This window comes from Ylistrum balloti, unplaced genomic scaffold (assembly GCF_031769215.1).
Source record: "Ylistrum balloti isolate Yb309-2 unplaced genomic scaffold, AGI_CSIRO_Ybal_v1 Utg369656, whole genome shotgun sequence".
Classification (NCBI taxonomy): domain Eukaryota; kingdom Metazoa; phylum Mollusca; class Bivalvia; order Pectinida; family Pectinidae; genus Ylistrum; species Ylistrum balloti.
Genome location: NW_026781909.1, coordinates 808,975 through 826,250, shown reverse-complemented (window position 1 = coordinate 826,250; position 17,276 = coordinate 808,975). Strand labels below are relative to the sequence as shown.

General features: G+C 39.1%; 1 protein-coding gene across 1 annotated transcript; it reads right to left on the bottom strand.

The window, feature by feature from the left end:
- Positions 1 to 4,613: 4,613 nt before the first annotated feature.
- Positions 4,614 to 6,002, bottom strand: LOC132557802 (uncharacterized). Its single transcript, XM_060222333.1, has one exon. It carries the CDS (start codon positions 6,000 to 6,002, stop codon positions 4,614 to 4,616), a length of 1,389 nt encoding a protein of 462 aa, XP_060078316.1.
- Positions 6,003 to 17,276: the final 11,274 nt, after the last annotated feature.

Below are 17,276 nucleotides of genomic sequence, written 5' to 3'. Positions count from 1 at the left end.
ACCATGACATCGAATTAGAAACAAAGACCAACACTTCTCTTCTAAAGAAACCGTTTTTGAAAGCGTTGGAAATGTATGTGAACATGATGGATATCGTAATCTGGTTAATTCTTAATGTTACGTAATTTCTGTAACGTTAATTCATATAATACAGTTGGCGCCGAATTCTGAAAGAATCCGAAGCACATCAATAAGTTTAGAATGTCAATAATATATTTCATGTCACCAAAACAAACAATTAAGCATTGAACTTCGTAAAAATTAAAAAACAAATTAAAACAAATTTGTGATTTAAATGATAAATTTTGTGTACGTGTAAATAGGTAGATTAAACAAATGTGACATGTTAACCAAATTTACTTTATCATGGGCAGGAAACCAGACGTCATGATCTTTTCTATGTATGAACTTCTTTTTCTAGACACATCATTCTGTTTGTATAGAATTCAGCGTTGATATTTTCAAAAGTAGTCTTGCTTCTACTACCACTTCACTTTGGCTCACCATCGTACACAGTGGAAGAAGAAGTGTACCTTCAGATCACACTGTTGGCTCATAGCCAAGATTTGTTACCTGTTCCTACACAAGCCGAATAGCATGGCCTATTCATTAACTATAGCTTAAAACTGTTGGAGAGGATATCCGGAAAAGCGGAGAATGCTAAACCCTCCAGCAAGACAACCTCAAAGTGGAAAAATATACACCTGTCCGCGCTATGATTTTCTCACGCAAAATAATTTAACTCGATCTCGTAAGATGATAATTGGTGTGCACGAAAAAAATAACTCGTGCGTACGACATAACAATATTAATGTGTGTCCCCAATGGGGCTCCGTAGTTTGCCATGATGGTTCCAATACAGTTTTGTTTTGCTTGGACAGTTTTTTGGCTATTACGAAAGATTGGAAAATATGGGTTATTATGTACAACATATGAATGTTGCTATTAGGTCTATTTATAGCCTTCAATTCTGTTATATATACGTAATGCTTTGTTCGCCATTAAAACAGGTATAAGTCTACTGGACGTACTGTTAATGATGGAGTCTTCTGAGAAGTAAAGATAAATAGGTAATTTGGTATAAGTATTGTTAATGAGTGCGCCTTTTCTTATCTGTTGAGCAGGCGTGCATGTGCGCATGTGCGACAGGTAAGCGACAGATAGGTAAACAACGAACAGCGTGGGAAGACGAGGCTCATCACTACGGATTACAGAGTGGGGTGAGTATTTCTGTTCAGTCTATCCCAATATTATTTCATTACTTTGTCTATATGGCGTCTGTAATTATTTATTCAGTTATTGTAAACATACAGTTTTTTAAGATTTGCTTAATGTTACCTGTATTGTTCGGCGTGACCTAGAAAGACCGAGGCATGTGCAGTGTGTTGTGTTTTTCGTGTATTTAGTGTGTTATAAATAATATTTTGGTAATTGATCTCTGAAAGGTAAATTATGATTACTATGATGTTGTAACTTGTTGGACCAACACCTACACTGACTGTGATCCTGACCACCACTATTGTGTTCTATGGAGGCCGAGTGCTGACGGCCGAGTAACCGATCCCCCCAGAGATCCTACATGTACCTGATTATATATCCTATTTCCTTCGGTATTATGGAATTGAACTGACAGACATAGTCTATGAGCTATGTATTTATGATTGTATGATTGCAAACATGTATGGGACTTGAGATGACGTAGATGGAACACTACGTTTGTGACATTGAGACGATCTCCGCTTCTATGAGCAAAGTAAGACACATTCTTGACGGTTTTGATGGACCGTGATATACGTGGACAAGTATACCTACAACTACATGGTGAAATGTGACATTTCACGCCAAGGAGTTATAGAACGTGACTTTTTGCATTCTGCTTCAATGGAATTCAAGTGATGTGTAGAGACATTTTGTGCATTTATGCTTATATATATACGTTCAGTGTCTGGGGTGCAAAATGTACCGAGGTTGATATAAATATTTTTGATATTTTAATCACCGTCTTCCATACAGCAACTTGGGATGTTTTTTACCGTTATAAAGTGCCTTCGGCGTCTATCGGCCGAAGGGATCATCGAGACACCTAAATGTACAGCGCCGCTCTCAATTTAGTTTTATAACTTTGTACTTGTTTTATGCTCTATGTATGTGATATAATTAGGGCAGGTTACCTTAAAAATTTCGCTTGTCCGTACAGTTGCTATTACTTCTTTGATTATATATATATATATATCTATACATATGAATGAATGCGCGTGAGTTGTTCGAGAGGTGGAATGTTTGACTGTGACGTGTGGTTTTGTAGATGAAATCCAGGAAATAACCTTGTACAAAATATAAATAAATCTTGTATATTTTGAAGTACTAAACAATCACGCTCAGGTTACGTTACATCTCGATCTTTTCAAAACAACGAAACAAACATCGAAATCTTTTCACTTAGCTGTAACTTAATCGCGATGATTTTAATTTTCCTATGATGGATATCAATAACCCTGCATATCCAACCTATGGTATTTACATATCACACTTGATTCGATATTCATGGGCTTGTTCCCATTATCATGATTGTCGTGTAAGGAGTCGTCACCTGACGGACAAACTCTTGACACGGGTTCAAAAGATGCAGGTTGATGAGAATTATGGAAATTTTTATGGTCACCAAAGTAATCTCATTGAGAAATATTCTATTTCTTTGTATGCTATGAAGCTGGATGTATTTGCTGCTCGTTAGTTTGTCTGTTGTTGTATACCGTGTTCTTATTTGTGAATGTGACATTATTTGGATCAACCGAGGTCATCGACTTAACACTTAAATGCATTAGTGTTATTGAGATCAGCGAGGAAAGAATCAACAAGTTACTCCACACATCGAGACTTGGTCAGCAAATGGTTCAGATGGGAAAGTGTACCGCTGATATCTCTCCAGGATTTATTTCAAGGATTTTCCATAATTCCTTAGATATTAGAATTTTATGGAAGGACGATCTAAGACGAAATATAACCCATATCGTAGAGACTGCCATACCCAAGCTAACAACATCTTGTGCCTTTGTTTTCTGTCATATTACTCATTTTAAGATGCGGAACCAATTTGACCATGTCAGCGTCTTATTATCTTTAAACCATGGATTAAGCGCCGTGTATTCACGTAAAACCCAGCACTATATCTCGTAACTCTCGATTTTTTCAAGGCATTTGAACCAGTACCGCACAAAAAAACACCAAGGTAATCTTGACTCGCGTGGAATTAGAGAAAGATTAAAGCAGTGAACATTTCTGTCTAAGCGACACACTGGAGTGGTAATTGAAGGATAAGTCTCTAGGGAAACACCAGTCGCTAAATGTGTCCCACAAGGAATAGTTTGAAAGGGCTATACATTGTTACACATCAACGCTTTATCAGACGCCTAAGTCTCAAGTTCGTTAATTTGCTTTCACCTGTTGACAATCAATGAAGCACGTTACAGAAGACAATTACATTCGCACACGAAAACCATATAACTGATGAATTGAGACTGAAGACCGAAATACAGCCGGTTGATGACAATTCTGGTGGATTTTATAGTCGTCAATTAGCTAGATGAAGTTTGACAGTGCTCGTTGGCATGTCTGTCGATTCTGTTAATTCTAACCTTGTTTGTAGTTGTTTGGGAACGTGACTTCATTTACTTGGACTGACCAAAATTTATTGGCGGTTTTGTGAAGTAGTCGATTCTAACCCTTCCAGAACACCTGGTCTGTTCATATTTTTGTCATGCTCTAAAGGAGTGAAAAGTTTTAATGTTTCTCATACGATATAATTATAGTTGTGGACTTACAAAGACTAACTATAGAAAGCATGATCATATCACTAAGTTTATCTACGGAGCTAACATAAAACAAATCCTCTGTTCGTTTTTTTTCTCTCTCTTACGGAATGGTAAAAAGTCAATCCGATTGCACTTTAGTTTAGTTTCATTGCCTCGACTTAAAACACGAATTAATTGGTCCTATGATTAACTCTAACTTATCACTAACTTCTTACTTAGCATGTACCTAGTATTCAAACAGACTTGAATATAATCAACTTATGTATTCACTCCGGTTACCATCGTAAATAAACTTTCCATGATGTCTCCAGGCATATTGCATTTCAGTAAATGTCAGTCTATTTGTTGAAGAAACAAAATTGTCCATGTTACTTTCAATTCCGCACTAATGTGTCAAAGTCTCTTCCGGTCTGACGCTATTTTTTCTAAATCCGCTGTTATTTAGTTATTCCGCTAATTTCTTCTTTATTCTCGTTCTGTTTCAATCTGAAAGCAAATAAATGAAGTCTGCTAGACGAAACAACAATCTTCAAAGTGATTTTTAATAAGATTTAGTGTTAGAATATGAGATATGTCTCTTACGTATCTAAAATTTGCTCCGAGTCACCGGTGAAAACATCAATTGTCGTTACAATTATGATTCACTGCCTAAAAAAATAATTAAGTATGTGTTATGAACCTATACAGTCGGTAGAGTACTGCTAATCCATTGACATCATCAGCCGGGTCCATCAGTCTCTGGACGTTTCAACCCCTGTCCCGGAACGTCCTCGTGATGGTGGGTCGACAGTGACGATCAACTCACTGCCTGTCATTGGATGGCTTCCAGTCTTTCTCCTCCCGTCTACTCCACAGCCAGCATGATGCGCGTTCCGCAGTCTCCGCTAGTCTGCGCACCACCATCTTCCGTGTCCTCCCGACCACACCCAAAGCCTGAAACGTCTTCCAGACTGAGCGTGCCGGGAACCCTCTACAGCCTACCTCCACAGGGAACAGCCAAGTGCGCCACTCTCTTTCTCTACACTGTTCAATGAGGTCTGCATACTTGGCTCTCTTTCTCTCGTTGGCCTGGTCACATCGCTCTTCCCAGGGTACAGTCAGCTCGATGACTACGATCTGCCTGGATTCGGCAGACCATATCACCACATCAGGACGTAGTGTTGTTTGTACCACGTCCGGAAACACCAACTTTTCCCCTTGGTCCACTCTCATCTCCCATGTCTCTGCCCCTCCAATAATGCCTGTGATACCTGGTGTTGTCCTGGTCCCTTTATCCCCTGCTTTCACAAACCGGATGGAGGATGGTTTGTGCTTTCGTGGTGGACTCTTCCGTTTCCTCTCCACCTCGAGAACTTCTGCCATTTCCCTAAGCACCTGGTCATGCCTCCATCGGTATCGTCCCTGAATCAGTGCTGTCTTGCACGCTGAAAGGATATGACTCATGGTCCCACGTTCTTGGCAAAGCTGACATTTTGGCTCTTCAACTAGTCCCCACTGATGGAGGTTCGCTGGCGATGGTAGGGTGTCATATACCGACCGCAGCAGGAACTGGATCCTCAATGGTTCATAGCGCCACAGGTCTGTCCATGTCAATTTCCGCTCCGGCAGCTTCCATCTTGTCCATGCCCCTTGTGACCCCATTTCTACTGCTCTTGCTTTCCTAGCTCCTTCTTCCTCTCTTCGAATTTTTCCCTGTACCATTGACCTTTTCTCCTTGTCGTCTGTTCCTTCCCACCTCTGGAAATGTGTTGTCCCCAATCCTTGCCGCCCTGAGCAGGTTGCTCCGATGATGTCCCGGTTCTTGAGAGCTCCCTCGGCCTGCTTCACTGACTGGCTTGCGGACCATTTCCTTCCTGTCCTATTATGGATCCCTGCTTGCCTTGTCTTCGCGTCCTTCGAGTCCCGCAGCGTCATCACCAGTCTGGCCTTTGTGACCTTAAATTCTTCCACCACTGATGACAGTGGGAGCTGTAGTGCTGATGTCCGGCTGTAGAGCCCGATGTTGGAACAATTCGGTGGGACTCCAAACCACCTTCGCAGGTAGCTGCTGATGGATCTCTCTAGTCCTTCCACTGTTGTCAAAGGAACCTCATATAGCATCAGTGGCCACATGAGTCTCGGCAGCAGTCCATGTTGGAAGATCCATGCTTTGAACTTCCCTGGAAGGCCTGACTTGTCTATCTTTCTCATCTACTCAGTTGCCTGCTTCTGCATGTTGTTGATGCTGCTTGTATCTTTCAGTGATGCATCGAACCACTTTCCTAGGCACTTGAAAGGGTTGTCCACGATTGATGGGATCTCTTGTCCTTGTACCTTCAGCTTGAACTGCTGGGTCAGATGTCCTTTCTTCAGTATCATGCATCTAGATTTCCTTGCCTTGAATGTCATTCTGGCCCATGAGACTACCTCCTCCAATGCAGAGAGAACCCATCTTGCTTGGACATGCGTGGTGGTAGTCACGGTCAAGTCATCCATACATCCTCGGTTTGATGGTTGGTAGATCCCTGATTCCGTCCTGGGCCCCCTGGTATCCCGTCCTGCCGCCTTGATTATTAAGTTCATTCCCATGACGAAAAGAATGAAGGATATGGTGCATCCCGTCACTATTCCTTTCTCCAGGTTTTGCCAAGATTTTGTAGCCTCACCAACAGTAAAACGCAACTAGATTCCATGGAAGTAGCTTCGTACTATTCTCTGTATGTGATCTGGGATAAAGTAGTGTTGTAGGGCCACTTCAATCAGCTGGTGTGGTATTGATCCATATGCATTTGCCAGGTCTAGCCACACTACTGTCAGGTTCCCTCGGCTGGACTTGGCCTCTCTAATTAGCTGGCTTAGCACTCCTTAGCAGTCGTGGACATTTCTTATAAACTTTATAAGGAATTCCACTTGGGCCTGGCGCTGATCCTGTTCTGGCCTTCTTCACGACATCTTGAATCTCTTTCCAGGTTGGTTCCTTGCTGTCCAGAGGAAACTCACGAGGCCCTTCTACTTCTATCCGTTGACATTCCCCCAAAGGAATCTCCCTCTCTTCATCTCCATGCGTTTCTTTCATGTGCTGCTCAATATCTGCTGTTGAACTTTCCAAACGGCCAGATCTTTCCTATCCCAACAGAGTCTTTGTAAAGGAGTGGTGGTCCTTGATAAAGGATGCCCTCTTCCTTGCTCTTTCCTTCCTTGTTTTCTTTATCTGTTCTGCCTTCCTGAGTCTTGTCAAGTTCTCCCTGATGTCGTCTCGCAGCTGATGTAATCCTATCCTCTCTTCACCATTTGCCTTCCTGTACTGCCTGGTCACTACTTTCAGTTCTCTTCTGAGTCGTTGGATGGTATTCAATCTTCTATTCGTATTGATGGTAATCTTAGGATTTCTCCTCTTTTCTTCTACTCCGAATCTCTCCTTGCTGAAGGTGTAGATTATAGTTCCCATTGCCTCAACTTTCCTGTCTAAGCTTCCGATTAGAGCTGACTCCAGGATGGTCTCTAAGTCAGCATCCAAACTTCTCCACGCTTCATCGTTGTTCATCTTTGGCCACTCTATCTTAAAGTTTTAATCCTATTTTTTTGTTAATGACCGTGGCAACTATACAACAATTGATCTGAGTACATAGTAGTAACTGAAAACTCCAGAAAATTATCGGATACTTTTTCCTTGTGTAGTCGGGTGCTGCTGTGGTAACGCACTCGCCGTCCACCTATGCGTTCGGGAATCGATTCCTGGAAAAGTAAAACAGTATGGAGTCAAAGGCCTGCCCACGTTGGTTTTCCCTGGCTCCGTCCATCCGGGCCAACAAGAGTGATGTATATGAGTCGAATAAAAAATTATTTCGCAATTATTTTAAAATAGATAAAATTGGAATTAATTTTATTTTTTTTCTCGTGTATAGTGGAGTAAACAGCCGATAAATTAACGGTGCCGTAGCTGTAAAGTATTTCGCAAACAAACTTGTTTCATAACTTGAAAACATCAGAAACTTATCGGCTACTTTTTCAGCACGCTTCATACGAAATTATATATAGGTTAATTGCTTATGTAATGTGGAGGAAACAGTCGTTAAAATATTGATGCCGTATCTGTTTAAACAATGAACTGTACGACAGCAATACACAGTGTATGTCCTTGGATATCTCGGCTGACAGTTTTAATTCAATCAAGCACGCAAATTCTAAACATTATACATTTAATGCATCGATAAATAAATGTTTATTACCAGGTAGCTTGTCATTAAATGAGAACACTGCTAATTTTATGTAGGTGACCTTTCCGACTATACAACTGATCCGAATACATACTGACTTAATTAGCTTATCTGACCACACAGAGACATTGCACAAGATTTACTTGTCGAAAGCTTTGCTATCAAATTTCAGTGTCCTCTGTTCGTGAAGACACCCATTTTGTTTAATACGCTGCAATATGCACTAGAGCATATGCGCGTTTGAAAGAGTCAGTAATGTAAAGCTTTTAAACGAGTCGAAAGTTGTTCCATAAATTTATCGCCTGCTTTTTCATTAAGTGGGAAAAAAATAGCTAGCGACTAACGGATTATGCATAGCTTAGTTGGTTATGTTCTATGGAGCAAACAGTCGATAAAGTTACGATACTGTAGCTGTATATTCTTTAACAAGGAATTAGTCAGAAAACCTGTAAATAGCAATGAATCATTTAATTAATCATCTGTTTCACAACGACCGCTGTATCATGTGTCACCAGCCAATATTAAGATACTTTAATAACAAAGCGTCAAGCATAAACACAGCTACATTTTAGATACAATGTAAATATTTCATAACAATTACCTTGTAATAACAATGATCATAGATAAATATCAACAGAGTTACCATTTAGGAATGTATTCGTGCTGGAAATAAACATTTCTACACGCTAGAATTATATTTCTTAGCAAAAGTTCGAACTTGAAACTTGACTTTCAACATATTTTATTGACCAAACGTGAGAAAAGTATTTATCACAATTACTATAATTAATGAGGCCCTCTATCAACATTGCAGCTACAGATGATGAGACAGATTGTCAATTATTATTCCGTTGATAGGAAGTGATTTAAAAAAAACAGCACACACGCAACAAATATTAATTTTAGATTCACACTAATCATGTCCAATCTTCTACGGAATCTAAAAAGTTTGCACATTTTAAATAAATCAAAACAGAGATAACTTGAAATTCAATTGATCACACAGAACAGTAGGAACATTTGTATGGGGTTGACACTAAAATGATAAACGATATCGCATTGATAGCTACAAATTGAACAATGTCAGTCTTGGACTAAACAAGCATAGAACGATCGTGTTTGAGAGGAGTGAGTATTAGTGTGAAGAATATTTATCTTTTTGTTCCCATGTAAGTAATATATATGTAATGTACGTGGAAGACGACAACACGATCCAGTTTTATCTTCAAAAATATTTGATATGAAAGGCAAGAAGGGAAGTTAGTAATAGTTGTTATTTTTAGAGCGATGTAACATATTACATAAGATGCAATTTATTGACCACGTCTATTGTATATATGGAAATCAAGGACACGGCAGCCTCTTATACGTTAACAGCTTACAGCAGCCACTCGAATAGTGGCACGGTTCCGAGAGTACACATGTACGTGGCGTCACTATTCTAAAATTATCCGAGGTTTGAAAATTACGAAATTTATCTAATTATCAGACTGCTGCACCTCCCTGTTTAGAATTTGAATTTTCTCTTGATCACTAAGGATTTTTCTTAGTCGCCCCCTCGGCTTCAAACTTTATGCCTTTAGCATCACTGAAGAGTCCCAGAAGAACGGAACAGCTGTATGATGCAGTTTAATTAATTGTTTGGCTCTACTGTATCTCATTTTAAATCATGAAAAGGTGCTACTCACTTGTGTGACTTTTGTACAATCATCAATCTTTTGCTACAGCGAAACGAACATCGACAACTTTCAACGAAGCAGTATGATAATCTTGGTGATATCAATTTCCCTTTTGAGAATTTCGCATTTCTGGATAGCAACAACTTGCATCCTCAACCTATGTTCATTTGTTCAAATGTTACCTTTGTTTTATGGAATTTGAGTATGAATTAGTATTACGTTGTCGTCTCGATCTTTTTCTACAATGAAACATCGACATCTTTCCACCAATTTGTATGATAAGCGTAATGATGCCCATTTCCCTATTGTAAATTTCCGTTTTTGGATCAGCAACATTCCTGCATTCCAATCTATGTCGCAGTTGATTCATATTCTAAGGGGCTGTTCACATTATCAGGATTTTCATACAGGAAGTCTTCAACTGACTGACAAACTTGTAGCGCAGGGTTTTAAATGATGCATTTTGGTGATAATCATGCGGATGTTTTACGGTTGCCATAGTGTTTCTCAAGTATTTCTTTGTGTGATATGAAGCTGGACATGTTTTTCATTGGTTAGTTTACCGGTTGGATCCATATACCCAATTTTCATATGAGAGCGTGACATTATTTACTTTGATTGACCAAAATTTGCATGGCGGGTGTTGTCAAAGAAGCAGAAAACGCTTACGCTTCCGGGACACCTGGGTTTTTTTCCCATGTACTTTATCAAGAGTCAGGGTGTAGAATGAGTATGTTAATATAATGTATTATCTAGCATTTTTTCCATTTTGTTTTGTTGTTTTACACCAACTTGTGTAACCAATTTATAACAATAATGTGCAACTCAGTAACTGGTGTTGACAACATTTTGTAGTCTGGTCACGGATGCAATGTAAACACATAAACAAGGATGTCGTGGTTTGTAGCGTCGCTTTTGATTAGCTACTTGTGACCTGTGACGTATGTTATGTCCCATCGTTTTGGCTATATTAAATGATGATATTGATTATGTTGTAAATATGTTCGTACAACATGAATGACATTGTTGTTACAATGTCTGCCATGTTATTCGTCATTTAATAAAACATTACTGGATATGTGTTCTTTTTGTTGTTATTGATATATAATATACCCAAGACCATAGCTCAAGTCGTGACTCGATTATCGTGATGGAAATGATAACATACATAAGGAGGTCGTGGTTTGTAGAGTCGCTTTTGGTTAGCCAATAGAGCTGTGCAATAAGTCTGTAACTTGTCCTATAGATATATAAAGTTTCCGCTATCAGTGTTAACCTGAATAAGTTTACGTCATGTAGCTGTAACACAAAATCAGAGGTATTTTTAATAACATAAAACAGGAAAGACATCTCACTACATGTTATAACCCGTGAATCTTGTGGTGTCAGATATTTTTGTTTGCGATACTTCGTCTGCGTCAGCGTTTCCTGGACAACAAACATATTTAACCATCTACAAGACAGTACAATTAAAAAGAAATTACAATAGGTGACTTCAGTTTTTTTTTAAAAAAAAAGTTCCAATAGGTGTTGAGTCTGACAGATGATATTATGATTTAGTTGTACATATCTTTTTTATGATTCCGTGTCTTGTTGTTGGTGTTTCTAAGTGATATTGACAACGCCGGAAGTTCTTTTCACGTGACTTCAAAACATATTGCATCCAGCTGTGCAAACAGGCAATGTTTCGTGACACATAAACTATACCTTATACTTTTACACAGTATGGTATCTGAGTTCATGTTAAAGAGTGCTGCTATTTCAGAGTACAACCGGAAGTACGGATTAGGGAAAAGTAAGTGGAGTGAATAAACAATAGCGGATATCGGACATCCTGTATTAGACCGGAAAAGCTTTTGACATATTAAACCGGAAATTAAAGTGACATGGGTATCTTTTCTCATACGAGATATATCACGAATTAACTAGAAATTCGTTTAATTATCATCAATGTAGCGAGAATTTTGTTTCACTCGTACCAATATGTAAAGTGTATGTCAGCCACTGTCGTAATTTTCCTTGAATTAGTGTTACATGTGGCATTTTTCATTTTATACCTGTGTTTAAGTAGTGTTTCAGGAAGCTTATCATTGTATAGGTAGTAGCAAGCTAAAGTGTACAAAACAAATAAATTTCATATACAGTCAAACTTCGATAATTCGATATTCAGGGGACCGTCATAAAAATATCGATACATCGGGACTTCGATACAAAAATAGTTCAGTCAAATAGCTGGTACACGTAATAGGGGTCCGTATTTAAAAGTTTTTTTCATTATGTTTTAGACAAAAGATAACAATTATGTGTGTATTAATGATTTAAATAAAGACTCAACAATCAAAAACAGTTAAATTGAATTTTATTACGACCAAACAACAATAAATAACATGAAACATTCGAAGTACATGGCAATGAAGTATCACACGTAAATGACGAAATGGGTAAATGTATTTTAAGTAAGGTGCGTTCCGCATGTTTTTACAGTACGGTAATTAGTACAACCATAACATCTCAAAATGGCGTCATGTGATTTGACAATAATAACACTTGCCTCAATTCGGCGTGTGTATGTGTCAATCTTTCTAACATAGCATATATTACTGTTCAAACTAATTATTGGTCATTGACTAATTGTATACAAGAGGTGGTAAAATGCCATTGTCCTGATCGACCGTAACGGTAAACAAAAGATTAACGCTGGAGGGTCTCGCTACAGGTGTGAATTTGTTTCGGTCGACTGACCATCGAGCACAGTGACCACAGTTAAATTTTGATCGATTTATTCATGGTGATTTTGAACGAATTTATATGACTTGTACTGTAGAAAATTATCGAAACACCGAGAATATCGAAACATAAATGATCGATTCATGAGTAGTGAGTTAAGTAGAAATATATAAGGAAAATAGTCGGGACCAAGTAAAAATATCGACACAGCGAGAATATCGAATCATCGAAGATCGATTCATCGAAGTTTGACTGTATAAGAGAGCCATACGCATTATCTCCGGAACTGTAAAAGCTTATCAATCCTTGAAATTATTTACTGCATTTTTGTGCTTGTAAAAAACCCTAGTATCATCACTACAGTGGTGATATAACTTTTCCCAGTAATTACAAGACTAGTGATTACAACACTAGTGATGATATAACTTTTCTCAGTAATTACAACACTAGTGATGATGTAACTTTTCCCAGTAATTACAACACTAGTGATGATATAACTTTTCCCAGTAATTACAACACTAGTGATGATATAACTTTTCCCAGTAATTACAACACTAGTGATGATATAACTTTTCCCAGTAATTACAACACTAGTGATGATATAACTTTTGCAGTTTGTAGTTTTGACATACCACAACGTTGTTTTAAAGTCACTGCATCGAAATTCTGTGATTTTCCTGTTGAGACACAAATGAAGCGGAGGTTGAATTAGCTAGTTTTTTTTTTTTTTTTTACTTAATTCTTTCCCTTGTTCATCTCATGTTCTATATTGGGGAAGGTCACTGTTGCTAGAGACTTCTGGAAAGGAGATTTGAAGGTGAAATTACAAATGCTTTATATACCTATACTGAGTAAAGTTTAGGCCAAAATAAACAAAGTGCCATGCTCTTTACAAATAATAATTTACAAAACTATTTCTTGTTGACTTTATTACTATTATCAGTACACATTTTTACCACAAAATGTTTTACAAATTGTATGTTTTTAAATATGTGTGCGTTGTAAGCATGTGTTGATACTGTTACTCCTACCAAACAAATGAGACTTCCTTGTTTTGATATTCGTCATATTCGCAGACAAGAGGACCTACCCGAACAAGAACTGTGCGATAGAGTGGTCAAAATCCACCTTGGAATGAATTTTAGTCATTGAGATAACATCAAGACGATAAAAAATTATATATTTATTCATTTTCAATGCCCTTTAATAGTAAGGTCCCTTTTATAACATGTATAGTTTGTGTAATGTTTGTTCTTTTTAAAATGGAAAAATGAAAAAGTATCAGATGCTTATGTATACACAACCGTTAACCTTTCATGCTGAATTTCCAGAGTATTTCGTCTAAGTTTGATAACATGTTTTAAACATGTAGGAATCAGAACTTAGCCAACATCCGTCTACTAACAACCATCACATTATCACTGACGGAATGAGTTATGTCATAGCAGTCGCTAGAAATCATGAGTTTTAGTAAGAGTAATGTCCCTTGCTATACACAATTGGCATTTATCTCCTTTGTTGACTAGTCCGTATTGCACTGTTGCAGATGAATGTTTCGTGTTCTTTAAATTCTGTCTCACCTGGTATGAAGTGTCAAACCAACCCGACCTTGTAGCATAGAACGGCGTGCGTTCTCTGTCGTCCGTCAACTCTTATTCTGCCAGTTGTGAAGAGTCATAAACGAGTGGTTGGATTTTAACTGAATTCGATCAGAAGCATCCTTGAGTAAAGTTGAACACATTTTAGTTCAAGTTTTCATTTAAGGACTGACCGGAAAAAAAGTCCAATAGGCGTCCATCCAAATTTTGACAATAATACAATGTTCATTGCTATCGCTTTTTCTTAAGAAGTACCAGCAGAATTAGATCCAGGTTCTACACGTGGATTGTCCCGCGGTCCCTTCTTGTGTATTGTCCATTTAAAGCATGATTGTGGAAAGAAAACAGCCGACAGGTTTCCTGTGTATACTTACGTTATTTTATGATTAAATTACCTTTCATACAATATTTGATTAAGAGCAAGTAAGAGCAAATACAAAGAACCAGTAGAGATCAGACATTGGTGGCGCCGTTATCCCTCTTGGCTCTCGTTTCCCTAACCTAGGGTCGGTAACCATGGTAAAATTTGATAAAGTCATCAAACCCTGGTTCGAACTTAGATTATTTTTTCATATTCTTATGCCTTTTTTCTTTTTTGTTTCTTGCAAACAATCTGAAAGCAGACAATTGTATCATTTGAGTGAAAAAATGGCTACCTGCTCGCTCCGAAGGGCCATCTTCTCAAGGCAAGAGATTACTGCGGAACCAGTTCAATGTTATCAAAATTAAAACGAATTCCGCATGAAATTTTTAGTAATGCCTTTCTGTCATAAAATATTTATTTTTGTAATTTCCTGTAATCAGTGTCTGATTTGATACTGTTACCATCTCATTAACTTACACTATCCATTAATTCTATGACATATGAAGCCTTAATGTTCATTTCCAAACACATTTAAAAAGGAAAGGCTTCAAGATCGTGTGAACAACATGGAAAACACACGTGACATAGTGCTGGAGACAGAAAAGCATGTGTAAATGGAACCGTTATCAAATGGTTTTGATGAATAATGAAGTTTTTATGATCGTTTTAAGGAAAAGTGCTGTGGTAGGGCTCACTGGTATTGTATAGTGTTAGCTAATGGAGACTTGTCTGTCAAACAGTCTCATCTATTTCTGTAAATCGCAGTAACTTAATACGTCATTCGTGTCGCTCGCTGAACAAATTATGATGACGTCACCGTTGCGATAAATGTGACTGTCTGGCTCGGGATCATGATCATCATTAATATTATATGACGAATTCTATCTGAGAAAGGTAGGAAATATATGTGCTAAGTCGTTTAAATACATCATACCATAATGTCGAACCAGGAAATCTCTTAGCTGCCATGTTTCTGAGACGGTCTCTTGCGTTGCATTGTCTCTACAGGAAGTTTTCTAACCCCGGTGTTTGTATTTATTCGTACACATAGCGATTAGCATAGCAGAGGAGTATATGGTCTTTGTATGACTTTAACCGGTTGTAAATGTGCGATCTGTCCTTCCGTCCTATATTTTAATAAACGTGATTTAGAGACATGCTTAATATCTAATATATTAAATATAGTTTTTTGTTGGTGTTAACATAGCCGAACCTGTTATGTAGAACCCCTCCTATTGTCAGCGTGCCCTAAGCTCACACTGTGGTGGGGATTTTGTTGGTGTAAAAATAGCCGAACCTGTAAAGGGGAACCCCTCCTATTGTCAGGGTGCCCTACGCCCACACTGTGGTGAGGGTTTTGTAGGTGTTAACATAGCCGAACCTGTAAAGGGGAACCCCTCCTATTGTCAGGGTGCCCTACGCCCACACTGTGGTGGGGATTTTGTTGGTGTAAAAATAGCCGAACCTGTAAAGGGGAACCCCTCCTATTGTCAGCGTGCCCTACGCCCACACTGTGGTGGGGATTTTGTTGGTGTAAAAATAGCCGAACCTGTAAAGGGGAACCCCTCCTATTGTCAGAGTGCCCTACGCCCACACTGTGGTGGGTATTTTGTTGGTGTAAAAATAGCCGAACCTGTAAAGGGGAACCCCTCCTATTGTCAGGGTGCCCTACGCCCACACTGTGGTGGGGATTTTGTTGGTGTAAAAATAGCCGAACCTGTAAAGGGGAACCCCTCCTATTGTCAGGTGTGCCCTACGCAGGGTGCCACACACTGTGGTGGGGATTTTGTTGGTGTAAACATAGCCGAACCTGTAAAGGGGAACCCCTCCTATTGAAAGGGTGCCCTACGCACACACTGTGGTGAGGGGTTTGTAGGTGTTAACATAGCCGAACCTGTAAAGGGGAACCCCTCCTATTGTCAGCGTGCCCTACGCCCACACTGTGGTGGGGATTTTGTTGGTGTAAAAATAGCCGAACCTGTAAAGGGGAACCCCTCCTATTGTCAGGGTGCCCTACGCCCACACTGTGGTGGGGATTTTGTTGGTGTAAAAATAGCCGAACCTGTAAAGGGGAACCCCTCCTATTGTCAGGGTGCCCTACGCCCACACTGTGGTGGGGATTTTGTTGGTGTAAAAATAGCCGAACCTGTAAAGGGGAACCCCTCCTATTGTCAGAGTGCCCTACGCCCACACTGTGGTGGGGATTTTGTTGGTGTTAACATAGCCGAACCTATAAAGGGGAACCACTCCTATTGTCAGCGTGTCCTCCGCCCACACTGTGGTGTGGATTTTGCAGACGTGAGCCAGAATGGAAAGCCAAGGACATTTTCCCATTGTAGACCTAAGGCTGTGAAGTGTAGAAAGAAAACCCTAGAACCTGAAATGCTCGTGCACTGAGTAAAAATGTTGTCGTCCTAAGGGACAAATTTTACGCAAATGATGTAACACGCCACAGATCCATTTGTAATACTGACGGCCCCAGGTTTATCAGAAGACCAGAATGAAGTTTATTGATGAACCACCTACCACGGAAAAGGTTGTCCTGATTAAAAAAAACTTGGTAACCCACCCGAGAGAGCGATTCATGGGTCTAAAACCTCCAATATTTCAGGACAAATTTCCTACACTTTTACTTGACTATCGACAGACCTTTACCACGGAAGAAACTGTATGATCATCCTTTGGTCGGGAAATGTTTCCTCAAACTTAACGATCACTCAATTCCCATGCGGCGAATGCATGGAGCCAGTAAAAATCGAACCAATAAGGAACCAAGTGTGATGATGACGACACTTGGCACTCTCCCTAATCCGTCTAATCTGCCTAATCCATCTAATCCGCCCCGATGTCATCCGAACATTACTTTTCTCTGGTAGACAACGCTTTAGAGACTGGTGCTG